We start from the raw sequence: 25,362 nt of genomic DNA, 5'->3' as shown, positions 1-25,362 counted from the left end.
CCAAGCAATGCCTTCTCAGTCATTTTAGCTTAAGTTTAATGTGAAAAGAATACAATCTCTGTTGTACATGTGTATGTTGTTGTACTTAATGCACACTTGTGTATTTTGTTATTGCTGATTTCCTTTTTAAAAATTCTAAATTTTAGAATATTTTTGTATGTACAGATTCATTTAGAACTGCCTACTTATTGTGTATTTATTTTATGGACTGTAATGACTGAAGTTACTGTGTACATAGAGTGAATTATTTAACAGCTATTTTTGCTCAAAGTTTACTCGCAATGCGCTTCTTTTTTCAAATCCTCATCCTCTTAACTGTACAGGTTTTCAACACTATTACTGAGGGAGCCTGTGGCTGAAGTCCAGCTGGCTGAAAGGACATTATTTAAATTAAAGGGATTTTTTTTTAGGAAAAATGAGTAGACACCATGAGAAAGAATAAAATCTATTTCAGGTCATAAACCAAATCTCAAATAGGAACAGGAACACTTCAAAACATTCAAATAAATGAAGCATATGTTTACTATATGAATTAAAGAAAATACATTTGACAACCTAACTGAGGTAACTTGAACATACAGTAAAAGGTGACATGTGAAATACATGACAGCAAAGATGCACATTAGGCAGATATTGATTACCAATTGTTTTAAGTTTGTTAAAACCATACAGCTTCTCCCGCCACCAAGGGTGAGCATAAAGCGACTAGAGGAGTAGTAGGTAAAATCATTGATAGCTACCAAATGCATATTGCCACAGCTAAAGTCCTATAGGAAATATGAGATAAACATCATTGCACAGCACAGCCATTACCTTAAATATATGTTATAGACATTTCATACACTAATTAATTTAAACACAGCATGTTTAAAGAAATGCTCAAGATAAAATGTTACTGAACAAGGTGAACAAACATTCCATAAGCTGAGATTTCAGAGATGTGAAAAAGGTTCCCAAGGCTAAAATTTGAGACATTTAAATTTTACTTAACATACACAAAACGCTTTGCTTTGAAAGTGGAGAAGGAAAACATTTCATTCCCAAAAATATAATTTCACTAGTTACTCTTGGAAAGGAAATCTTTCTCTTTCCACAAGCCAATAAGGGGGGATTTATTGCCAGAGTTTTCAGTCAGTGAAGCATTTCTTCCAATTGAAGCTCAAGTGAAAATCATTGAAAACGAGATGAAGTTGAATAAGTTTAGCTTTTTTTCTCCTGAGACATCTGATGCATGGGAAAACAACACTTAAAACAACTCTAAAAGTAATTGGTGTGGTTCTTCTGGCTTTCATTTCTCTGTGCTCTGAGAGTACTCTGGAAAGAAAAGGAACTAAAACAAACAACACATAATTTAAAAAAACACCATAGGTAGTGTACTTGATTGTAGCTATGTAAAATCAGGTTAAATAAAAAAAGCATTACCATATTACTCATTTTAGGTTGGTCTTCTGATACAAACTGAGCACTGTACAAATACAATTATATCTTTCTTCTCTATACATAGTTACATTATTATTCATTTTAAACATCTTGGAATATATTCACAAAAATACACTAATCACAGGCAAACTTTTGCCCCAAGGCCAGTGATGCATTAATAGGTACATAACTCCAATGCTACTCTAATACAAAGAACACCACTACCTCAACAAAACTAAAGAGGAAGAAAATATATATTCACTGTAAAATTCAAATATGAGTAAGCAGCTTTGTGCAGGATTAAGGAAACAAATACAATAGTGGGGGAATAGGGATTAATCTAAAATACACAGAACCAGCAGTGCACACATAAAGTCTCCCTAATTATTTTTCCTTTAAAGGATACTTGACAATTTTGTTTTCTTTTGGCAAGGGCTCATCCCCACATTGAGTATGCAAATGCAACATTTCTTACAGGATAGTGATAATTTGTCAGGCTATCCCAACAAAGATATAGAAGTACTGTAAATGGAAGAGTAAGAGCCCTAATTATTTTCTATGATGTCACACCTTCAACCACGGAACACTCTTCACTTCCCAACCTGCAACAAAACCTCTGATGATATAGTCAACAATTTAATGAATAAAATCTTATCCTATCTATAACTGACAAGAAACAAAGCAAGCTGAGAGAAAACCCACACTGCATATTTACATTCATCAGGCAAAACAATATTTTTACAGGGAGTCAACACTAAGGTGTGTCCTGAGTTCTTATCATGATTCTAAGGAGTGTCTAGGACTGCGTTGCTTTGGGCACCATTTGATTATTTACAGTACAGTACTTGAAATTGCAAAGCAAAATTTGATTTTGATATGTGAACCATAGATAAAGTTGGAAAAAGAAGGTTCATATTTGATCAAAAGCTGTTTGATAACATATTTTTACTGAAAGAGGTGCAACTATCTTATAAGATAATTTGCAGAGAGTAGATCACGTAAGGCATTTCAACTTAACTGTAATAAAATTTTCTCAATTATGATCTGGGCAGCGTGTTTGGGGTATCCTGCCTTTCAGAGGGGTTTGATTTTCTGGTTTATAATGAGATTCCTCTTCACAAACATGAACAACTATTCCAGGGTGATGCTCCGATGGCGCGTGCAGTTGATATGAATCTCCTACAACAAAAAGACGAAACATATTTTTTCAAAATCAGGCACAGATACATACTGAACATGTTGGCAATAATAGGCTTTCTTTCCACCTCTAGCAGTAGCTGTACACCAAGTTGTCTTAAATGCTGGTAATTAACGTGATTAAATTCAATCCATGAGAGCATACAGCTTGGTTACCTGGGGTAAGTCTTGATATGGCAGCAAGTAAATCGTAATTGACGAGAGGTTCAGCCTCAGTGTGAGGCTCCCAGCCTACAGGAGGCGATGCTGGAGGTGATATGAGGAACTGTTTGGTCAGTGGTGGGAGTTGGAGTCTCTGATCTTCGATATCAACTGGTGACACAGTCTAGAAAATTAAAAAGTTTTTTTTAAATTAAATAGTTAAGAACTAATATCTTACAAAAGTCCATCTATGAGTTACTTTCTATTGCATGAAGAACTGGTTCATCGGTAGCTTTAACTCACCTGAGCAAAGTAACAGTTAATAATTCTGTCCCCAAATTGAGTTTGATGCAGTTGAATCCGAGCCTTAGCAGCTGATGCTGGGCATCCGTAATTAACCCTGAGCCTTTTGAAGCTACGGAAAAATTGGAATGTGGCAGGTTCGCCAAATGCACGAAACATTGCCTCAAGTTGAATCTGCAACATGCAAGAAACCCAGATGATGTAAAAGGTGAGCTGAATGCATGAATGAAAAGAGGTAACTTGAGGAAAATCAAGTAATTACCTTCTGATCTTCATTTTCAAACACAGAGCTGCCTAAATTTGTGACAATTAGTGAGGTAGGTAAGTCTTCATCATGAATGAGCTCATCAAGGCTCCGTACTTCACCATCATTTGGTCTTTCATCACTGACAATAGGATGGAGTTCAAGCTCAGAAAAATTTGGATGGATGTTTGGGAGGCCGTCGGAAGAGTTAATTATCTGTCCTTCCAGTAAAGTGTCACTCTCTTGTTCCTTTCCAATGTCCATTGAAAACTCCTGCTCACTGCCATTCGTCTCCATTGTAAGAGTGCCACCCCGCTCAAGCTACACAAACAAAATAGGCACACTTGAGATCATAAGAGAAAGCAAAGTGTAAAAAATAATGATGTAACAGCAATGCAACAGCAAATTTCAATATTAAACATGATAAATTATAACCACAGGACTTGTTGTGATCCTTAATCAATACAAAATAGAAGGTTGAGCAACAACATAGGTACATGGAAATTGTAAGATACGAGGGACTAGCGAAGTGTGTGTGGCTATGTTTGGCAACAAATCTGAAATCAACCACCTAAGTTTTTAACTTAAGCATTATATACGTCAAATGTCAAGGGGTGTTTCAAGATAGTTGCACCTAAGACAATTAAAGTGAGATACTTCGAACAATAAAATAGGAATTGGAAACAAACGCACCTCTCAGTAGACTAGAGGGATAACAATCTCACAAATTCTTTACCTGTTGGTCACTTTCTTGACGTGACGAAATTTGCTACAGTAAATACATACCTGGAAAACGACAGGGCAGATCAACGGTTACTGACGACAGAGAGAGACCGACAACAGACGACAGACGACACTACACCTTCTTTTTCGTCTTCTTTGTTTGCTGGCTAAAAGAGAGCTTCGCGTTCGTTCCGCGTGCAGTGCAGTGGCGTGCAGTTGGCCAGCCTGGCGATCCTCCTCCGTTTCGTCGCCACACTGTTGGCAATCTTACATTCGTGAATATCCGGCGTGGACCCCCTTTTCCGGTTCAGGTCTAAGGGAGGAAAATGTCGCGCCGGGCACAGAAGGTATGATGTGAAAATATTTATACATCTGTTCGTTAAATGCAAGATTTGACTTAGGAATGGACTTCTCTGGACTTCCGTGTTCTTTATCGTAGTCAATTACATATGTTCCTTGCGGGTCCAAGCCGTCCATCAGGTTTGCTATTTCGAACCGGACTTGTGTGTTTCTTTCGCGTAACACGTGTGCAACAGCGTCGTCTCGAATTATGAAGTTTGCAGTGTATAGTTTGCTTGAGTCAGTTCTTTTAGATGAAGAAATTTAAATTGTCGTACCACTTACCCTACTGTATTGAATCCTTGCCTTTAGTTGGTTCTTCCATTGAGATGCGGCATGGGACGCCAGCCTGTTTTGGCTTGGGGCCTTGGCACATTTGACACTTTTAGATTCCTCCTGTTCTTTTCTATGTTCTTGTAACTTACCTCGTCTTAAATGTCCTTTAATTTAATTTCCCTGGTACGCTCGCGTGTCGTTCTGTTCAAACTTTGCAAGACTGCCCTGCCAAGTCTCGTATAAATGTGAGGTTAAGTTGCCCGTTTACTGTCGTGTGTATGTGCTAGGTTATGGGATTTGTGCGAGTTTTGAGCTAGCACACTGCCTCGATTGGAACCTTTGTAAATGTGCTGTCCATGAATGTTTCGTTGCGTAATTTGCGTTTGACTCATTGTTGGGGCTTGTTTATCTGATAATGTGCAATTTTATTGTTTCCTGGTTTTGTACTTCTGCTGAACTCAATGCTGTGTTTTAGTACATTGCGTATCTCCTAATTATATCTTAACCTGGCCAAGTTTGGCATTATAATGTAGAATCACTGTGACATCTTACTTCAACTTTACTTGACGTGGTTTCTTACACTTATTCACTCTTATAGCACTCAATGATGACATTTAACTATTGGGTAATTTGCGTCTGAATTCATGAAGAGTTCGTTTGTTGTCTGATTGTGCCCAGCTTGTCACCCAATTTAAGCATATTCCTCTGCTAAGAGATATTTACCATTCATTTTCTGTGTTGCAGGAATTAGTCATAGATGGCAAAGGCCATCTCCTCGGCCGCTTGGCGGCTGTGGTGGCCAAGCAGCTCCTCCTGGGTCGTAAGGTGGTTGTTGTCCGCTGCGAGCAGATGAACATGTCCGGAAACTTCTTCAGGTAAATTGTGTTTCAATTTTGTAAAGTTTGTTACACTTTTTGTGCCATCTCCCACTGTGTGGACTGTCAGTTGTCATGTGGTTTAATTCTAACTCTTATGTTGCAGGGCTAAGCTGAAGTACCTTTCGTTCCTGCGCAAGCGTTGTAATGTCAACCCTGCTCGAGGTCCTTTCCACTACCGTGCCCCCAGAGAAATTTTCTGGAGGACAGTTAGAGGTATGTCTTGTTTTCATTTTATCTAATCTTGTTTTTCTTTTATCCAATCTTGCAGATTGTTAGACTACCTATGATTACTTCATCTTACCTACATTATTTGATCCCTATGAAACTGTTTTCTTTATGAGGAGCAAAGCGTAGCTTGAAATGAAAAAATTCTGATTGTTTCTCTTATTGACCACCTTTTTTTTTTTTTTTTTCAGGTATGCTGCCCCACTACACATCCAGAGGTGCTAGGGCTTCCCACAGACTCTTCTGTTATGAAGGTATCCCCAACCCCTACGACCAGAGGAACCGTGTTGTTGTCCCCTCTGCTCTTAGGATCCTGTGTCTGAAGCCAGGCCAGAAGGTATTGTCCTATTGCTACTGACATCCTGCTGTTTGCACTGTTGTGACACCTGTTAACTGTTTTTTTTTTTCATCCCGCTTTGCAGTACTGCGCTGTTGGCCGTCTTTCACATGAGGTTGGCTGGAAGTATGGACACATCGTACGTGCTCTTGAATCTAAGCGTAAGCTGAAGGCTGTTGTGAACATTCGTAAGAAGAACATCATGAGGGTAAGTTTGGTTCCGCAGTTATTATGACAGCGTCCCTTCCTCATATCAGAATTAATACTAACTAATCTGCTGTACTGTCAATGTATGATCTGTTGTAATGTCACATTAATTGTGTTGGGGCATCAGTGATTATAAATTTTCTTACCTACATTATTTGATTCAAGTGAAACAAATATTTCGATGAGATGCCTTAGATGAGTTCTTGTTTGCTTTAAATTTACCTCACTATGATTTCCTTAGCATAGTGAAACATCTGTTTTTAAAGCACACAGTGATGACATTTCTTTATTGGGTAATTTGCGTCTGAACTTATGAAGAGTTTTTGCTTGTCTGATAAGTGCTGTCACAGTTATGTAGTACAGTGTGCTTTTTCGAATGAAATATTTTTATTAACAAGGTACCATTGACTAGAGATTGGTGGCACTTAATGATGAAATTTAAGTAAAGGGTAATTTGCGTCTGAATTTATGAAGAATTTTGTTGGTCTGATAAGTGCATGTCACCATAATGCAGTATGCTACTTTATATTTGAGTTTACTGAACATTAATTTTATCAAGGTACCTTATACCAGAGATATTTTTCCATGGTTGTTTTGTTATTTCTTTGGATTCTTTCTTCTTGTATTTTGGTGTCTGTGATTATCATATTTCTTACCTACATTATTTGAGTTGGATGAAACAAAAATTTTGATGAGATGCCTTGATGGGAGATCATTATCCTAACTGTCCATTCAGTTGCTTGAAGTTTATTTCATTGAAGCTGAATGTTAGTGGTGTTATTATGTCAACTTTATTACCCCATATCCAGCACGGATGATTATCTTTATCTTACCTACATTATTTGATTCCAATGAAAATTAATCTTAAATGAGGTGCCCTAGTTTGTGTTGTCCTCACACCCAAAATGAGCTCTACCCCAGTCGAAAATTAATGATGCATTCTTCTTCTTTTCAGAAATTCACCGCTGAGGCTGGCAAGCGTATCGAGCCCCTAGCTGCTAAAGACACGGCTGTCATCAACTCCTATGGATACCATTAAATAATAATGTACTCTCCAGTAACCTCGATGTGTTATTTTACCTTGTCATATGATATTTCAATTGTAACTTACAAAGTTTATTGGCACAAAAGCAATGCAATTTTACAAAATTTGACTAGGAGACTTACAATACTACCAATCTCTGACAATCACATAAATGGAATAATGCAGACACTCACCATTCCACAGGCCTTATAGACTAACATTCAGTGGGCATTCACTACAAATGGAGCAGGAGTATGCCCTCATTACACCAACCTAATGTAGGCCAATAGATGCAAAATACTGATCAGGATAGAACTACATCACTCTGTTAATCTTAAATGTAAAATCCTGATTTAAGTCGTCCCTGCAAAAATATTAAATTTGTCGACTGATTCACACAATAAATAAGTTACACATTCCTAAGTACATAAAGATTTGAGATCCAGCGAAATGAGCTTCAAGCAGCAATTACAGAGTACCGAGTTCCGCTGTGCTGTCGGTACGCGAGTAGGACTGAAGCTTGCAGCGATACAATTCGCAACTGTCAGTATGCTAACACCAAACGTTCATCAATTCCCTTTCGGCGATGCGCAACTGGGGTACAGGGCAAGCTGCTTGCTGCCTACAAGGCGACCGAGTCGGCCACGTGGTGCGAATGCGTGAGGGCCGAGCCAAGGGCCGAGCGGCCGGCCGACGCCGCGCCGCGGTCGCCGCGGTGGTAGTGCAGCAGCGACACGTCCTTGGAGTGCCCCAGCGAGCGCGTGTCACGCGTGTCCGAGGGAAGGCCCAGCCCGTCTTGCCGCCGCCTGCACGCGCCGTCGCGGCCGCCGCTCCCGCACGAGCACAAGCAGAGCCTCAGCGAGGCGCCCAGCTTCCGCGCGTAGGACTGCGGCGGCGGGGCTTGCGGCCAGGGCGCGGCGCGCGCCGTCGCCGAGGCCGCCCCCGTGGCGCCCGCCCCCGCCAGCGCCTTGCCCACCGCCCCCAAGCCGGGGGCGGCCGGCGGCGGCTTGTGGTGGTGGCGGCGCGTGCAGCTCTGCAGGACGTACACGAAGGGGTCCAGCGTGAAGTGCAGCAGCAGCGAGAAGTCGGCCAGGCGGGCGAACTTCCTGCCCGGCGGCCACGTCGGCCACAGCTGCGTCAGGGGGATGGCCATCTGGAGGCAGGCAAAGCAGGGGCAAGGAGGTCAATGGCGTGGTTCCATGAGACGAGGCACAAGATACAGTGCAGTACCCAACTCACCATCTGCGGCAGCCAGCACAGCACGAAGAGCACGCAGAGGAACCCCATGAGCTTGGCGAAGGCCGTCTCCTCGTGCGTGGCCGAGTCCACGGACTCGGAGTGCTGCAGCGCGCGTACGCGGTGGCAGTTCCTGGAGAAGCGGCGAATCAGCGGCGGCTGCTGCTCCTTGGTGTCCTTGGCGTCCTCGGGGCGCGGCCGGCCGCGCCGCAGCAGCAGCAGCACCCTGAGGAGCCGCCACCGGCCGGCCGGCTGCTGCGGATCGGCCGCCTCGGCCGTCGGGGCGGGCCCGGCGGGCCGCGTGTCCGAGTAGTACGTGGCGCTCGTCAGCGTCCTGGAGCGCACGCGGCCCACGCGGCCCCACGCCGTCTGGCCCGCGCGGTGCAGGCGCCGCACCACCAGCAGGTTGCAGCACAGGATGCTCGCGATGAGCAGCATGCCTGCGCGACAAGGGGGCGTCCAGAAATGACGTAACGTCGCGAAAACCACCACGCAACCAGCTCGTCCGATAGAGCCACTCACCGAACGTGAAGTAGACGTAGGCGTACGCGATGTCCGCCGGCTTGGTGGCCTTGGGGTACCGGGCGCACTCGTTGGACTCGGGGTTGTAGTACAGGCCGAAGCCGAACAGGGGCAGCATGACCAGCAGCAGCACGCAGCTCCACATGCCGAAGATGGCGCGCCGCACCACGTGGTACGTGATGTGCTGCAAAGGACAACGCGTGTCAACGATTCCATTCGCTGCAGTAGCAAACAACCAATCAGAGCGCGGGTAGTTTCAGGTACTGATTGGCGCAGCGTCGCGCAGCCACACCCAACCGCAACCACACGAGGGGAGCGGAAAGAAGGGGGGATGAATCTGTCCTGGCCGCCCGCACATCACCCCGAACATGAATTTTCGAAACATTTATCACCGAGGCCGTGTATCCTGGCGCTAGTTCTCTATTTTCGTCAACTGAAATGCCCAAACCTTTCACCCCGTAACGCCGTGATTCTATTTTCTCTCTCTTTCTCTTTTCCCCGCGCCCGCGCGGAATTTTCCCGCCAAATTCGCGCACCTCGCTTTGACTTATGAACTCGGGCGCGTCGTTTGGCTTGGCGTCGTCGTCCCCAGCAGACTGATTCCGAGAGTCGTTGTCGTCGCTCTGTCTCTCTCGCACTCATGGGGCGTCGCCTACAGGTGCGAGGGAGACAGAGCGACGAAAGCGACTCCGTAATAAGTCTGCAGTGGTTGGCGCCGCTGCGCGACGCTATGCGCGCTGCAGTGCCGTGACGTCAGCGAGAGCGAGCCGCGCCGTCGTCAAGAAGTACGTCAAGTCTGTCTCTGCGGCCGGCCGGCGGCCAGCCCGCCAGCCAGCCCCCACGCGATGTGGGTCGCGGGGGGTCCCGGCGTCGCTGGGCGTCGCGGGGCGGCGGTGCAGCGATGTGTCCGATATCGCCGACGAGATCGAGATCTCGATAATTGACGCGCCGATGGGCTGCCCCCGTCGAGACTCTCATTTAGGACCCTCGAGCGGGCAGACTGTCGCGCTGTCTCTCTCGCACCGCTACGGGACGCCCCACGAGTACGACGGAGACAGCGCGGTGCAGCGCGATGTGTTTGATATCGTGGTGTAATTGATGTGGGCCAACACGCCCCGCCACTCGGTAGGCCTTTGCCAGCCTTTGCCTCCACGACGGCACCCTCCTCGGGCCAGGCGGCCGCGCTCGGTTCCGGGAACGGCCGAATGGTCGCCACGGGTCGCCGAAAAGGGGTTCTTTATGTGGGCTGGCGCTCCGGCCGGCGAGGAGGGGGGGGGGGGCTTACCTAACTGGCGGCGTTCGAAGGAGCTCGCCAGTTACGCCCTAGAGCACATCGCAAGCTCGAGGAAACAATTCGAATGTCGTTGTGCCTACTGTACTTTACACCACATCGGAAATTTTCGTAAAACAGAACCTAAATTACGCAAACTTAGTGGGTGGAAAAACGAATATCGATTAAAGACACTGGCTATTTGGACTTCCCCTCGACGGCTAGCCTGCTGGCGCTGGCCTCGTTCGTGTCGGCCTGGTCGCGCCCCGGTCGCCCCGGTCTTCCCGCCTCGCATTTCATCAATGGAAAAGAAAGGGGGGAGCGCACTTGGGCGTGGTCCTGGCCTGGCTGGACTGCCTGCGGGAGGACGCCGCCTCGGCCCACGGTATTTCCCAGAACGCACCCCCCCCCCCCCCGAATCACCCTTTCCCTCTTTATTCGCGAAAAGCGAAAATCATCGGCTGGAGTTAAGGCGCTCTCGCTCCTTATGTTCAGACGGACGGCTGCCGGTCGCCTCACAGCAAAGATCAAACGAACATAATTTAATCATCCCTCCCCCGAAAAAATGTTCTTTACTAATTTCTCCCGACCAACCGAATGTAGGTCTTTATTATTTTAGTGCTGGGGTTTCGGCCGGTACAGCAGTACAGCCGCAAAGCGGACGGAAACCCCTTCACCATTACCCACCCCTCCCCTCCCCCTTTCTTGCCCTTAATTACAAACCCAAACAAAAGAACCCGACGCCGGGGCGCCCGCTTGGGAGTCCACTTGACGCCGTATGGGTAGGCAGCAGCTAACAACGCCCCGCCCCGAACCGAACCGCAATGTCGCGCCAGCCTGCCGAATGCGAATTTGAATGTGTGACTTTCGCCACTTTGATACAACCCGGATTTGGGAAGTCGGCGCAAAAGACTTTCCCCACAAGGCCGCGGCAGGGTGTTCACGTTACAGCGCACAGCAGCGCGGACTTTCTCCAAACTGTCCAAACTCGTCCCATTCCAGTGTCGCAGCGGTCACAGCGGTCACAGCGGTCGCAGCCCTGATGACTGCTGTCACCCCTTCGAGGGCCTCGCCGAACCCAGCGACTGGTTCGCTCCGTCTCTGTCGCGCTCATGGGGCGTTCCGCAGGGGTGCGAGAGAGACAGCTCGCAATCAAACGTCACCGGAATGGTCCGGGAGCACCCTGGAGCGCGCCACAGCGCTCTGGAAGCGCTCTGGAGGACGGCGATGGCGAGCTCGATCGCAGTCTTAACGGCTTCGGAGAAGAAAACTCCAAGAAGGACAGCAATTCTTGGGTTCGGCCTGTGGCGACAGGCGGCAGCCTTTGCGTCGCCAGATGCTTCTCTCTCTCTCTCTCTCTCTCTCTCTCTCTCTCTCTCTCTCTCTCTCTCTCTCTCTCTCTCTCTCTCTCTCTGCACAAATTACGAATCGCCTTGTTTTGCGCATTCTCTGCCTCGCGCTATCCTTGGGAAGTTGGCGCTTGTTGACGGTCCCGGAAACCAAGTCCCTCCGAACGAAGTGACAAAAATACAAGACGAAGTGGCGCGATGGGGGCCCTTATACCCTCATCAACTTGAACGCGATGTGCGGGGCACGCAGTATCTCTGCAGTAATGGTCAGAGTGTTTGTAGCTTATGCCGAGGCTGGCAGCGAAATAAATAAATAAATGATAAATAGATAAATTCGTTGCGCAAAGGAACCCCTCGGACGGTATGTCCCACCATCCAACAGGGAAAGTCGCTTGGAGCTCGGGACCTACACTGCAGCCAAGGCCACCGCCGCACCACCCACCGCACGCCGACAGGCGAATCCCCCACTGGTGTATGGAATACCGAAGGAATCCGGTCGCTCTCGACGTACGCGCGCGTCGGTGGAGAAGCGAAAGCGGGTCCAAAATAAACTGTGAAGCGGTGCGGCCTAGTCGTCCTAGTGCAGCCTAGTGCAGTGCCCCAGCCCCAAGCCGTGACGGCCAACACGATCCTCATAAATAAGCCACGCCTTTGACTCGGCACGCGACACGCGCTAATGCGACAGCGTGCTGAGACACTCCGCAGCCCTCGCCCCCGGCGCACCTCCTGAGCCGCACCGCCGTGCCTTCGTACAGTAGGCTCCTTCCGGACACTTTATTGAATTCCACGCATTTGCGCGGAGAGACGCGGCCCCTTTTCCACTATTTGAGAGGTCAAGGACTCCCTCAACAGCAACAGGAAAAGGCACGAAGCAGAGAGACGTTGAGCAAGTCCACACGCCCTCTGCCACACTGGGAAGGGTCTCGGTGGCTTTGAGTCTGCCGGGGTCGCATTAGCGCCCCCCACCCCTCGGCCAAGGGCGCCACCCTTTTCATTCGGCACCCGACACCCGCAAAAACTGTGTCGACGTGACGGGAGTGGCCAACGCGTTCAAGGATGAGGGAAACGCCTGCGAACCCGGCGATAGGCAGACCCGCTCAACAGGCCGGCTCGGCGGGCCCGCCTCCACTACCATTACCATTAAGGGCTAGACCACACATGATCGTACCGACCGGCAACCGGAATCCATATCTATCGGGTTCACAGCGTTGCTTTTTTGTCGAGAGAATGCGTGTCGCTTTCCTTACAGTGCCCCTCCCGTCGCGGAGCGTTTAGCCGGCGTAAAATTAAGCTATATCGACGTCGCCCTCATTCTACTCCCTTCCCCAGCGGGCTGGTTCCGAAGGACCGTGCCGTCGCTCCGTCTCTGTCGCACTCACGGGGCGTCGCGTGAGGGTGCGAGAGAGACGGAGCGACCGGGCGGCCGCGTGAATGGCGACGCGATTCCGCCCGGGGGCCGTAAAAGCTTGAAAGCGCTCGCGGCGCGCGGCCCCACCTTTACAGTGAGGGCGCCGACTCTCTGACCGGCATGCCTCATTTCCAGCGCACCTCCGCCTCGGCCAAATTTTTCTCCATTACTCGACGGAGGACCGATCTGCCCCCCCCCCCTCTTTTTCCACCTCGTGCAGGCCAGGCAGGCCACGTCCTCCCGATGGCGCGGCCAAGGAGCGACACGGCACGGCAGCCGGGCCTGGGGAGGTCTGTGCCCACCTACAGGCCCCCCCGGGCCGTCGTTGGGGGCGCGACACGGGCATAACGGTTGATAGCGAAGCCTTTTGGCGAAGCCCGTCGCAGCTCGGCTTGCTCTTACAAGGACGCTGGGCCCGCTCGGCCGCGCCCCGTACCTGCGGACTCATTCCGGGAGTCAGTTTTCGTCGCGCTGCCTCTCTCGCACTCACACAGCGTTCTGGTGCGGGAGAGACGGAGAGACATAGCGGCGAAACGACGCTGCGGAGCCGAAAAAGTTGCCGCTCCAAAGAAAAATACAGTGGAGGGCAGTGATGCGGACGCGAGCGCGTGGTTTCCAGCCCCGCGGTGGTTGGGTCTTCGCGTAGCGGCAGGGATGGAATTAATGTGGACCCTGAACTTGGAGGGCGCCCCAGAGTGGGCCAGAAGACCGGCGCAGGCGGCCAAAACTCCAGATGCGATTTGAGCTCCAGAGTCGCTAAACAGGACTCGAACCGAGCGTGTGACCTCACCAATGGACTCCTCGTTCGGAGAGCAATCCATTGGTGGGGTCACACGTTCGGTTCGAGTCCCATTTAGCGACTCTGGAGCTCAAAACGCGTCTAGACTTTTGGCCGCTTCCACCAGTCTTCTGGCCCACTGTGCGCCCCGCGCCGCCCCGCGCCGCCCCGCGCCGCTTCGCGCCGCCTCACCTTCTGGTACAGGAAGGGCCTGGTGAGGGCGAGCCAGCGCTCCAGGGCCATGACGAGCGCCACGGAGCCCGAGCCCAGGCCGAAGAGGCGCCACACGACGCGCAGGCCGCAGAAGCAGCGCGACCGCACCAGGGCGGTGGGCAGCCGCAGCTGGGCCTGCATCATGACCAGCATGCCCAGCAGCGCCACCAGGTCGTTGCAGGCCAGGCAGCGCAGCATCAGGGAGTGGCGCGCGTTGCGGTGTGCGCGCCGCCCGCCCCGGACCAGGATCACCAGCGCCGCCAGGTTGCCCGCGATGCCCACCGCGTAGCACACCGTCAGCACCACCTGCAGCAGAAAGAAAACGCGTTGTGTACACTGTTGAATGCTTGAATGGAGGCTGCATCTGCGCTTTGGTTTCGCCACTGTTCCACAGTGGGCCAGAAGACCGGCGGCGGCGGCCAAAACTCTAGACGCGTTTTGAGCTCCAGAGTCGCTAAATCCTCGTTCGGAGAGCAATCCATTGGTGGGGTCAAACGTTCGGTTCGAATCCCATTTAGCGACTCTGGAGCTCAAAACGCGTCCAGAGTTTTGGCCGCCTCCACCGGTCTTCTGGCCCACTGTGTGTTCCCTGCCGTTCGCGGCGGTTCGCGGAGAGCGCCTGGCGGGTAGGCTCCGCGCGGACACGGCTGCGCGCAAGGCCTCACGTTGCCTACCCGCCCGGCGCTCCGCCGCGCTGCTCCGGTGATTCCGGGCGGATGCTCTGTCTCTGTCGCTCTCGTCAGCACCCCGTGGGAGTGCGAGAGAGACAGGGCGACTTGGAATCAGTCGGCTGCTCGTTGGCATGCCCGCGTCGCGCCGCCCTCCCCTCCCCTTTCGGACTCGCCACTCCCGACGGCTTCCGTTCGGTGGAAAGGCGCGGCGTGTCATCGCTCCGTCTCTCTCGCACCCCCGCGGACCGCCGGGCCGCCTCGTGAGTGCGAGAGAGACGGAGCGACGGCAGCGATGTGCGGCGTCAGCCTCGCCAAAAGCGTCGGGAGGCGCTCACAGCGGCTCACAGGCACGCGCTCTTAACGCATGCAAACCTCATGCTGCCCACGCCAATTTTAACAAAGCTTCCAAACGGGTAAAGTGAATGGCATTCACTGGCCATTTTCGGTTACAACAGAATCCGGCAGCCCTCTCCATTTCATAGTGAGCAAAACGAGGAACGAAGTAATGTCTAAAACGACAATACTCGCACACTCGGAAACGTACAACCTCTTGGTTTTGGCAGCGCTGGGCAGCCCTTTTTGGGGGAGAGCACACTTGAGGCAGGGCTGCGCGTCGTCCGCAGTGACGCATATGAACAAGGCGTGGTGGGCACGTCACCTCCACTGCGCTGCACGTCAAGATGTCCGCCCGCCCCGCCCCGCCCGGCCCCGCCGCGACGCGACGCTTTTTTCGCGCTGTCTCCTTTCCTTCCCTCGGTCCACAGAGTGGTCCTACACTGGCGGAGGCAGTGCCGGAACAATCAAGGGCTAGTTAGGGGCTGAAACGGGGGAGGGGGGATCTCGATTGGACATGCAAGGCCTTGCGAACTGGGTTGGGCCCAGTAGCACAGTGAGCCAGAAGACCGGCGCCGGCGGCCAAAATTCTAGACGCGTTTTGAGCTCCATAGTCGCTAAGCAGGACTCGAACCGAACGTGTGACCCCACCAATGGACTCCTCGTTCGGAGAGCAATCCATTGGTGGGGGCCACACGCTCATTTCGACTCCCATTTAGCGACTCTGGAGCTCAAAACGCGTCCGGGACTTCCCCGGTCTCTGCTGGCCCACTGCGAGTCGGACTCTCTACCACACGATAAGTGGGAATACAGCCCGGGTATGGCGGTAGCAATAACCGGCGCCCACACCGCGCTCGAGCCCTTGGCGAACTAACTCCCCAAGGCCGGCGGCCGGAACACAAAATAAGCGTAGACTCGTGGCTCGCTGGCTCTCCACACGAGACTCCATTGCGGAAAGTTTGCGGCGCGCCACCGGCCGAGAGCCCCACCCAATAATAAGCATTGCCGGGCGCCACGCCCGCCACGCCAGTGCCGTGGTCGCAAGGAGGCTTTATAGGACCTGGGGCGGTGTGACGCACTTCCCTGCACTGTGAAAAGCAAGCATCGGGTATGGTCTCAACTCATCTTGGAGATGAATTTGGCTGCATAATGCCAAGAGTCTTGGCGGCCCCTCTGCTCTTCACAGTGCCGCCCCCGCAGCCCCTCACGAGGGAAGGGCCAGGCCGCGACCCGTCCCAAGTCAGCCCCGCCCCCGGACCGCCCCCGGGCCGCCCCCGGACCGCCCCCGGACCGCCCCCGGACCGAGTAGCACCCCCGAGGGAGGCGTGACGGAGAGGGTGGCTGAGCGACGCGGCTCCACCGCGGCTAGCTGGACAGGCCGGCCTGGAAGCCTGGAAGCCTGGATTAGTCACCGACAAGAATTAGACCCCCGCCGGCCCGGCCAGCCACGAGGCAGCGGACTCAATTTCTGGGCCCCAGTTTCTACTACTTCTTTCATTATTTTCACGTATGGAATAGTTTTTATTCCAGCGGTGAAAACTATTCTTACTTTCAAGTTACGAGCGTGCTCTCTATGGATGCGACTAGAATTCTCAGTGTTGCCAAAATAACTTGGTTGTCATGCATAGTAAAATTCCGGCAAGTTTCCAGAAAACCAAAAACAACTTTCCTCATTTCGACTTGATTCTCCCGCCAGTGTAGCGGCAGCCGCCGTCTCGCCGGGTGAAATTGAGGAATAAAAGTCCCCGGGCAAACAAAACTACGCGCAGTTTCCGGGTGCCGGCCAGCCGTGTGATTCACAGGGAGAGCAGGCCGTCTCTCTCGCACCCCTGCGGGACGCCCCGTGAGTGCGACAGAGACAGAAAGAGGGCGAAGCTACTCTTTCGGACCGGGGGCGGGGGCTTAGCGTCGGTCCGGACAAGCCCAGGGCGGCCCAGGGCGGCCCAGGGCCCGCCAAGGCCAAGGGCAGTTTAAACGTCCCTCCAGCGCTGGCTCCAGCGCGGGCTCCAGCGGCCACGGTGAAAAGTGCCGCGCCGCGCCGGAAAAGACGGCGCTCCGGCCGCCTGGAAAAAGATTCGGACGAGAGACACGCCGCGCCACGCCGTGTCGGGAACGACGGGGGTGGGGCCGCGGCAATCAGGCCCCCTACCCCCCTCCCACGGACTAGACCCCCCCCCCCCCCCGGGGGGGCATTCGCGCCTCGGCCCTTGCGCGCTCCACGCTGTTGCTAATACGATTGCGGCCGCACTGTGTGCTGTGTAGCTATGCACCCCTCCCAACCCGAACCCCTCCCCCCCGCCCCTCACAGATTCTGACGTCTGGATCAGAATATTAACTGCGCTCTCTCTCCCCCCCCTTCCCCCGGGGCGACACGCTGCACAGCATTCGAATCCACGCGACAAATAGTGCCGCGTGCCTCGCACGAGAGAGAGAGAGAGAGAGAGAGAGAGAGAGAGAGAGAGAGAGAGAGAGAGAGAGAGAGAGAGAGAGAGAGAGAGGAGCCACAAGTGACAGGAGGAAAAGGCGCCGCCACGCCTTGTCGAAGTTTTGACGATGGAAATCCCAGTCAATCAGCGACGTGAGCCAAAAAAAATCTAACATTGAAGGGCGCACACGTTTGCTGTTACAAATGTGTGTAGCTTTCAAGTCCGTTGCCCATAAATGGAAATGTTAATTTCAAAGATTTGTAGATTTGCAGGTCTTTCGGGGAGGCCACGCTGAATTTGGGAGGAAAACTCGTAAGTCGGCTAGCGGGACAAGAGGGGTGGCGGGGGAGGGTGTGGGGGTCAGTCAGGGCACATACATCGCGACACTCATGACGTGCTGAGAAAGTTGCGGCCTAGGGACACGAAAATATGAGGGAGGGGCAATGAGGGAGGAGGATGGAGAGAGAAGGGCTCTCTAGGGCGAAAGGGCTATGGCGAGCAAGGATGGCGATGAAGTAACACATAAGCAGGGAGACAGGGAGAGGAGAGGAAGGATGATGAAACGAACTGGGGGTATAACGAGTAAGATTGCAGAAAGGATATAAAGCAACTCTGAGTAAAGAACAGCAAGGACAGGATAGAGATGATGATAAAACACTGAGAAAATAGAAAACCTTTTGAGGTATTTAAGCCCCGGCGCCACGGTGGAAATCACATCAACCAACACAGGACACTAAATGGGACATAACAACAATCACAACAAGGATGGCGATCGTGGCACGGGAGGCTGGCAGTGGCAGAGAGGGCATGGCAATATGAAGTTTGGAGAGGAAGGGAGACGAAGGGAGACAGCGAACACGAGGCGAAAAGCACGTGAGAGGAAGAGGAAGGGATGGAGGACAGAGGGGTGGCTACGGCTGTGGCTCCTGCACACTGATTCCGAGCGGTTTCTCGACGGGACGCCCCATGGGTGCGAGAGAGACAGCGACTGCTCAGCCTTCTGGCCGCAGACACAGGGGCGTCAAAGGCACGCGGCAAAAGACCGTCGTTACACTGATAGCACTGTCCGGCCGGCGCGACCGGCGTGGCCGGCGTGGACGCCACCGCTTCAAAGGGACTCCTGATTCTAATCATGTCACTCCAATTTTCTTCTCTACACACCGCGTACACCGAGGTACAGCGGCAGGCAATATCAAAAGAAAACCAATTTGTATTCATCCATTCGTCTTCGTCTAAAAATTAGGGCAGTTCGAAGACCGTCACGAAAAGAAGCAACGATTTTCTGTCACCACCAATCTCCTCTTCAGATGATATAAGACCCATCGTTCGGCCCGATGTCATCATTCGCAGTGCTGCCTCACTCACGGCTTCTTGTTATCCAGTCATCGAGGCGGAGTGAGAACGGCGCTATGAGCCTCGGCTCGTCGGCAGAGCCGTTTCCGGACGGTTTTCGCATCGCTCTGTCTCTCTCGCACCCCTAGGGACCGACCCACGAGTGCGAGAGAGACAGAGCCCTGAGGGTCGTAAAAGAGAGGCGCGCTGATAGAGGCCGGCCCAGCGTCCCGGCCCAGATCACGACGAGAACAGGGACGTCCTATTGGGCCTGCCGTATAAACCCGGGGCCTACACTCGACGAAAACGAATACTGTTGCCTCCGCCTTTCCGCGGGGCGTTTACACTCAACGCGCACGAAGAGAGAGAGGCTACATTTGAATTCACAGCGACCTAGCCGACCGAATGAAATGCAATTCTTCTCCACGCCGCAGGCTCTTGGCTCCTTGAGGCACCATGACAATGAGGTATTGGCTGTGAGGGTTGGTCCCACCCTCTTGACCAAACCGCAAACCCTCCCCCACCCCTCACACGCACGCACTCATTGGGGGCCTAAGCCAGGCTGAAGGGCAAGGCCGGCCCCCGCACCGCCCGCAGCCGGACCCGGACCTTCCGCAAGGGACTGCCCATAAACTGCATGCGCTACTGCCACGTTTCGACGCCGCGACCTGCCTAACCCAACCTGCCATCTTTGAGACAGCAGCGCCGTGCCCAACGTGGTGGTTCCCCCGCCCCAAAGTGAGGGTGCGAAGTTTACAGGACGCCCCCTCCCCTCCCCCTCCACAACCTCCAGCCATCCGGATCATGCCTTCCCACCGCCTCGAGGCCCCTCTCGGCGCCTCTCGGGGTGGTTCCGGCCTTCTGACCTCTGACCGTAACCGCTCCTTCACATCGCTGGTCTCCTGCGTACCTCGCTGCCTCTCTCTCCCTCCCTCCCTCTCCATTTCTGTCTCTCAATTCCCCTCTCTACGCGCCCCACGCTCCGAACATGGCAAGGCGCGGGCGTGGCGAAGCGGTTTAATTCAATGAATAACATTTATGCCACTATGCACGCGCCCGACGGGCCGTGCGCAAGGTCAATGCCGCCCCACCGGGCAGCTCCTCGGAAAAGCCGACCGAACATCTTCCCCGGGCCTTTCGGGCGAATTTCACTGGTCACTGGGCCAGAGCGTGCAAGAGCGTGCCTTCGATGGGTTCCCTTCGCCCGCGTCGCTCCGTCTCTGTCGAACCCCTCCGGGTCGCCACACGAGTGCGAGAGAGACAGCGCCCCGCGGTCCGAGCATATTTCTCTCCTCGCGATTTAGTGTCCGTCGTCCCGCGACGTGCAGGGTTAATTCCGTGCGACTGACTCTCCGCGGACCACGGCAAAGCGGTTTCATTCCGCTCCTTCTCTCTCGCACTCATGGCGCGCTCCACGCGGGCGCGAGAGAGACAGAGCGACGAAAGAAACGGATCGGGCCTTCCGGAAGCCGGCCGTGTCTCTCTGGCGCCAAAGGGGCGTGACTTTCCAATGCCGGGCCGTAGTGGATTGAGTTAGAGGGCTGTCGGCGGGCCGATCTCGAAGAGCCGTTTTCGTCGCTCTGTCTCTCTCGCACTCACGGGGCGTCCAGGGCGGGTGCGAGAGAGACAGCGCGACGCGACGACCCCTCGGAACCGGTTGGCAATGATGCGAGGCGGCTAGGGTTGTGTTCGATAGTAACCATCCGCGTCAATTTGCACCCCTCCCCCATCGCTACATTTCCGTCGTCGTCGTCGTCTCTCTCTCTCTCTCTCTCTCTCTCTCTCTCTCTCTCTCTCTCTCTCTATCTATCTATCTATCTAATGGCAGCGTGAACAGGAGCAGCGACTCTATATTGCCTCGAACTTGGCCACTTCCGCTATTCACCTCGGAAACGTTTTCGCGGATCATTGCCCAAAACACGTCACCATGCCGCCACAGTATTTTCGTTTACAGTGGCGCGGCGCCGCGTTTTTGCGCCAACAAAGCGCCCTATAATTTACACGGCGAGTTGTCTAGGGCATCGGCGGCCAGCGAGGCGACTCACCGTAAGTCCCATAATTTCAAGAGGGACGTTTACAGGGCGCGAGAGACACGGCCCACGTCACGCGGTGCCGCACGCCGACGCTAGGGAGGCAGTCTCTCTATCGCCACGAGGTGCGAGAGACACGCCACGCCGACGCTAGAGAGGCAGTCCTGCCACTACTTTGTTTTTTGTTGTTTTTTTTTTGCACAAAAATACTCCACCGCCGCATGCCAAAATACCGTCCCTGGCGGTAATGCTGCGATCTCGCAGTCCAGGATCATCCGGGAGAGCCCAGCCCTTCCAAACTTCGAACCTCTGCGCCAAAGCACACACCCAGCGAGCTGCAGCAGCACGTAATCCTCCGACCAAACAATTATTATTTTGGTTATGTTTGCGGATCTGGCTTGCCTTTCCCTTGTATGCAAATGCTGGGGATAAATCTGATGCCAGGCAGCGCCGTGAGTACAAAGCCCTGTCCACCCATTTCACGCGTCCGCCCGCCTCCCTTCCCTGAGGCGTGAAATGGAATCCGAAAACACACGCCGACAAAAGCCTCGACTTCAGTTGACGAATTAACGGGTTCTTAGTCGATTGTTGAAATTCACCTAGGTTGTTGAGTTTCAGTCATTTTCTAGATTAAATATTACCAAAAAAAAATCGGTAAAAATAAAACGAGAGGGAGTTTTAAATTGGACACAAAAACTCCGCTGGCCCGACGACATTTCTAAAAACACACGAAAAAATAAATTCTTAAAAATTGTGGAAACTGATCATAATTTTATTTCTTCTTGTCCAACAACCGCAAGTTCATATTTGTTTTTTTTTGTGATAAATTCCTTTCCCTGCTCGGCGGCTGGGCCCCGCCCGCGCGTCGACACCGCGCCGCGTCACGGAGTGATAGCGAGAAAGCCGATACAGTTGATACAGTGTACGCGCCCCATTCGAGAAGCGGGCAGCCTCCTCCCACACCTCCGAGACTCTGAAGCGGAGCGAACGCACTTCGCACACCCTAAACACGTGGGCGGCCGAAAGGGTGGGGAGGTTCACGCTAAATCACTCACTGCGTCGTTTTGGATGCGGATTGAAGCTTGATTCCGTGCAAGCCGCTGACGCGAATGGCGCGAAAAGAAAAATCATCTCGCAAAACGGCGACAGGGCCAGGCAAACAATCGACGCCAGGAAAAAATCTTGCTTCATCGCGTTTCGATAAGCGCTCGCGCGATGTTGTTTCAGTAGCGGAGAAAACCCCAGTCTTGAATTTTGTTTCAACCAGCGCGTTGCTTTCGTTGAAAGGGACGACTTTCAGCGGGCATTCAAGGAGCGTAGGTGGGGGAGAGACAGTGGTGTACCCAAGCGCGGGTCCAGGAGAGCCCCCTCCCCCTAGATAGCCGCCTGGAAGGTAGGCAAAAAGCAACACCTTACCCCTGTGCGTCGGCAACAAGTGCTACTTCACCCCGCTTTTTTTTCGTCCGGCTCTGGATCCGCCCCCGAGTGGCCCACTGACTCACCTCCGTGGTGACGCTGATGTGCCTGGTGGGGAGCAGGGGCACGGCCAGCGCGGTGGCGTTGTCCTCCCACGCGGGGGACGCGGCCGCCGAGTCGTTGAGCCAGGACGCCGGCGTGGGCATCCAGTCGGCCGTCGGCAACCCCATGGGCCCCAGGGGCACCCCCAGGGGCACCCCGGAGACGCTCATGGCGCCCCGCGATGAACACTGCCCCGGAAACACTCGGCCACTTCCCTCGAGTAGAATCACAGGCACTTGTTGCGGTGGCGTGGGGTCGCGTCGTCGTCGCCGTGCCTCACTCACTCCGCGGGCCTCGCGGGCCGGGCCATCTCAGCGCGCCTCGGATCCACTCCTCCGCTCGGCTCGGAACGCTTGGCGCGACTGCGCGGGCTGCGCGCCGGGCCGTGGAGGCCGAGGAGGCCGTGCCCGTGGCCCCGCGCTGGCATCACACCGTCTGCCCGCGTCCGCGCCGTCGCCGGCACTGTCGGGGGCCAGGCTAGGCCCTGCGCTGCCCTGGGCAGGGCGTCGCGGCCGCGCCTCAAGCCCCGCGGCGTGGTGGGAGGGGCGGTCCAGACGGAGGGCCCCACCGCGACGACCCGACGGACGGAGAGTCGTCTTCGAAGCCCTTCGGCGCGGTCCTGGAGCACTGCAGTGCCTGGGCGTGGTCCCAGAGGGCGTCTGGGGGCACGACGGCGTGGTGGCGACACGGCGCGCTGCCGCTGTGGCGGTAGCCTCACGCCAAGCCTCACGCCTTCTTCACATCTTGGCGGCGCGCAGGACGCGTTGGACTGCACAGCCCCCTTTCAGAGCAACCCCTCGCTGGCCAGTCCAGAGCTACCGCACACCCATACGGTGCGGCACAGCTGCAACAAAACGAGTACAATCATGTTTTGGAGAACGCATGTCAACAAATGTTGCTCAGTGAGCAAGTTTATACACTGTTCCGCAATCATGCGGTGGCCTCCAAACCAGGCGAGAAGCTCCCTGAGCCTCTGGGTCGGGGTCAAAGTACCACGAAACAAAACAGAAAACGAAGGAAATAATACGAAACAAAACCACGGCAAACGGCGTAGGCTTTATTAAAGGGCTACGGCTACACTTTTCTGACAAGTTGAAGCCAACGCTCCGCTCGGGCTGTTCTAGCAAGGGGAACATCAGGTGGCTCGCAAGTTCACCCCCTCCCCTCCACCGGGTCCAGGAACTCCAGCCGGGCCATAACCTTGTTTGAGCTTCTGCCAAGCCGGTGCGCCCGGCGATGTGCAGCCCGGCCTGGCTACCTCTGCTCGGTCACGTAAACGTACAGCCCGGGCCAGAGCGGAAAAGAGAACGAACGACGGACTGGTTCGGCCAGGGACCGGGCGTTGCTGCGGAGCCTGGAGACCGACTCATCACTTCGTCTCTCTCGCACTGCGAGGGAGCACCCTATGAGAGAGAGAGAGAGAAACGACTCTCGGAGTCAGTCTGCTGGACAAGCCGGGGAACTTACGCCAAGTCTGCCAGTGCAGAACGCGAGACAGTCGTCTCGGCCTGCCCTCCATGGACCTCGCAGTGATAAGTGCTATCACGGACTCTCCCCGCCGCCCCCCTTGCCCCTCCTCGCCTCCCTACTCAGTTTTTGTAAACCAAACAGTTCAAACGGTCGGTGGAAAGACCATCAACACCTTGATGTGTGTGTGAGTACGTACGACGAGCGGATCTTAAGCCGGGTGAGCTCAATCAAAGCCCCAGCAGACTGATTCCGAGATATAGTCGTTTTCGGCGCTCTGTCTCTCTCGCACTCATGGGGCGTCCCGAGTGGGTGCGAGAGAGACAGAGCGGCCGAACGGCCGATGAATGAGTGACGTATGGAAACGGGTTAAGGCCGGAACGTACAGTAGTGCGATATAGGCGGCGGAGATAGGGAGAAAGGGCGGCGAGTTGGCGGACGGACGGACGGACAGACGGACAGACAGACAGACAGACAGAGCAGACAGACAGACAGACAGACAGACACGAAGCGTCCCCGAAGAAAGTGCACGCTGTCGCCATTTTGCATCTCCACGGCCGGACTAACAGTATTGCCTGGCGAATGAGGAAGCGAATGGGAAATCGGGAAGCGTTCGCCAGGTGATCGCCCGAACCGACTCGGGTCGACTCGGGTGGCGGTCTAAAATCGTGGATCCATTTGAGACCCCCTGCCTCGGTGGTGGCACGGGCAGGGCCCTACACTACCACACACCACAGGGGCCCGCCGCGTCGCTGAAACCCGATGCATCGGCCAACCCCGTGTGCCCTGCGTCATGCCATGTCTTGGTGGCCTTGACCCACATCTCGGACGCGCACCCCGCCAAGCCGCGAATGCCGCGAAGCAGCGGCCAGGGGCCTTTAGCCGCCTTTAGCGAATTCGGTGCCTTTTGCACTGTACCGGCAGGACTCGAAGCTTGGTTGATTCCCCTCCGCTGGACCCGCACCTGCCCGTTGTTGAATCCAATGAGCCTCCCCTCAAACACAACTTTCTTGACAGCGGAGTTCCGCGAGGCATGTTCCGGGACGCCACGCACTAGTGCACGGACCCGCGCCGGCCGATTTTCGGGGCCGCGCTTGAATGAGAGCAACGAACGGAGTGCACCGGCCGGCGTGGGGGTCGCGGGTCGACTCGTCGCTCTGTCTCTCTCGCACCCCCGCGGGGCGCCCCGTGAGTGCGATAGAGACAGAGCGACCAGACGGCCCTCCGGAATCGGTCGGCTGGCCGACGCGTGGCGCCAACAGGGTCAAGCGTATGCAGCAGGGACCATGCAGCGGCTCGGCTGGGCGGGAACTGAACTGACCCGTCGTCGCGCCTTGCCAAGCAGCGCGTCACATTGACAGGCAGAACGGGGAAAACTAGTGCGCTTTCGGTTTCGATAACATCCACAGACTTTTCGATTTGTCATTACGAATCCAGCGGCAATGAAGAGGCAATACAATGGAGCCACTTACTGCCACTGGCAGGCGCTGGCAGGC

The 25,362-nt window shown here is 53.8% G+C and overlaps 3 protein-coding genes across 6 annotated transcripts; 1 reads left to right on the top strand and 2 right to left on the bottom strand.

The window, feature by feature from the left end:
* Positions 1 to 764: 764 nt before the first annotated feature.
* Positions 765 to 4,247, bottom strand: LOC117652194 (calcipressin-2). 4 transcript variants are annotated; one of them, XM_034396925.1, is made up of 6 exons: positions 4,091 to 4,247; positions 3,323 to 3,625; positions 3,061 to 3,234; positions 2,773 to 2,941; positions 2,438 to 2,598; positions 765 to 2,021 (listed from the first exon to the last, which is right to left on the bottom strand). In XM_034396925.1, the coding sequence occupies exons 2-5, from the start codon at positions 3,599 to 3,601 to the stop codon at positions 2,453 to 2,455; spliced, it is 768 nt and encodes a 255-aa protein (XP_034252816.1). In that variant the 5' UTR covers positions 3,602 to 3,625; positions 4,091 to 4,247; the 3' UTR covers positions 765 to 2,021; positions 2,438 to 2,452. The 4 variants fall into 4 exon arrangements, with proteins under 4 accessions (XP_034252816.1, XP_034252814.1, XP_034252815.1 ...); XM_034396923.1 differs by having other exon boundaries at positions 765 to 2,598; XM_034396924.1 differs by having other exon boundaries at positions 765 to 2,598; positions 4,041 to 4,189.
* A 106-nt stretch (positions 4,248 to 4,353) lies between these two features.
* On the top strand, positions 4,354 to 7,350 carry LOC117652196 (60S ribosomal protein L13a). The gene is made up of 6 exons (XM_034396927.1): positions 4,354 to 4,374; positions 5,387 to 5,517; positions 5,624 to 5,733; positions 5,937 to 6,082; positions 6,168 to 6,290; positions 7,245 to 7,350. The coding sequence occupies exons 1-6, from the start codon at positions 4,354 to 4,356 to the stop codon at positions 7,326 to 7,328; spliced, it is 615 nt and encodes a 204-aa protein (XP_034252818.1). The 3' UTR covers positions 7,329 to 7,350.
* A 55-nt stretch (positions 7,351 to 7,405) lies between these two features.
* On the bottom strand, positions 7,406 to 22,766 carry LOC117652739 (prostaglandin E2 receptor EP4 subtype). Its single transcript, XM_034397830.1, has 7 exons — positions 22,384 to 22,766; positions 14,069 to 14,395; positions 9,072 to 9,255; positions 8,844 to 8,989; positions 8,553 to 8,777; positions 8,316 to 8,466; positions 7,406 to 7,470 (listed from the first exon to the last, which is right to left on the bottom strand). Exons 1-7 carry the CDS (start codon positions 22,567 to 22,569, stop codon positions 7,406 to 7,408), a joined length of 1,284 nt encoding a protein of 427 aa, XP_034253721.1. The 5' UTR covers positions 22,570 to 22,766.
* Between the last annotated feature and the right edge of the window lie 2,596 nt (positions 22,767 to 25,362).

The sequence above is a fragment of the Thrips palmi genome, unplaced genomic scaffold (assembly GCF_012932325.1).
Source record: "Thrips palmi isolate BJ-2018 unplaced genomic scaffold, TpBJ-2018v1 HiC_scaffold_7, whole genome shotgun sequence".
NCBI classification, from domain to species: Eukaryota; Metazoa; Arthropoda; class Insecta; order Thysanoptera; family Thripidae; genus Thrips; species Thrips palmi.
Note: the sequence above shows the minus strand (reverse complement) of the source record. Positions and strands in the feature narration are given on the sequence as shown.

Coding starts and splice junctions, on each gene's coding strand:
- LOC117652194 (XM_034396923.1), bottom strand. CDS start 3,601: ATGGAGACGAATGGCAGTGAGCAGGAGTTTTCAATGGACATTGGAAAG. Junction 3,235..3,322: donor TTGAAAATGAAGATCAGAAG/GTAATTACTTGA, acceptor TGCATGTTGCAG/ATTCAACTTGAGGCAATGTT. Junction 2,942..3,060: donor TTAACTGTTACTTTGCTCAG/GTGAGTTAAAGC, acceptor TTAATTTTCTAG/ACTGTGTCACCAGTTGATAT.
- LOC117652739 (XM_034397830.1), bottom strand. CDS start 22,569: ATGAGCGTCTCCGGGGTGCCCCTGGGGGTGCCCCTGGGGCCCATGGGG. Junction 8,990..9,071: donor CTACGTCTACTTCACGTTCG/GTGAGTGGCTCT, acceptor CTTGTCGCGCAG/GCATGCTGCTCATCGCGAGC. Junction 8,778..8,843: donor ACTACTCGGACACGCGGCCC/GCCGGGCCCGCC, acceptor TGGCGGCTCCTC/AGGGTGCTGCTGCTGCTGCG.
- LOC117652196 (XM_034396927.1), top strand. CDS start 4,354: ATGTCGCGCCGGGCACAGAAG. Junction 5,518..5,623: donor ATGTCCGGAAACTTCTTCAG/GTAAATTGTGTT, acceptor CTTATGTTGCAG/GGCTAAGCTGAAGTACCTTT. Junction 5,734..5,936: donor TTTCTGGAGGACAGTTAGAG/GTATGTCTTGTT, acceptor TTTTTTTTTCAG/GTATGCTGCCCCACTACACA.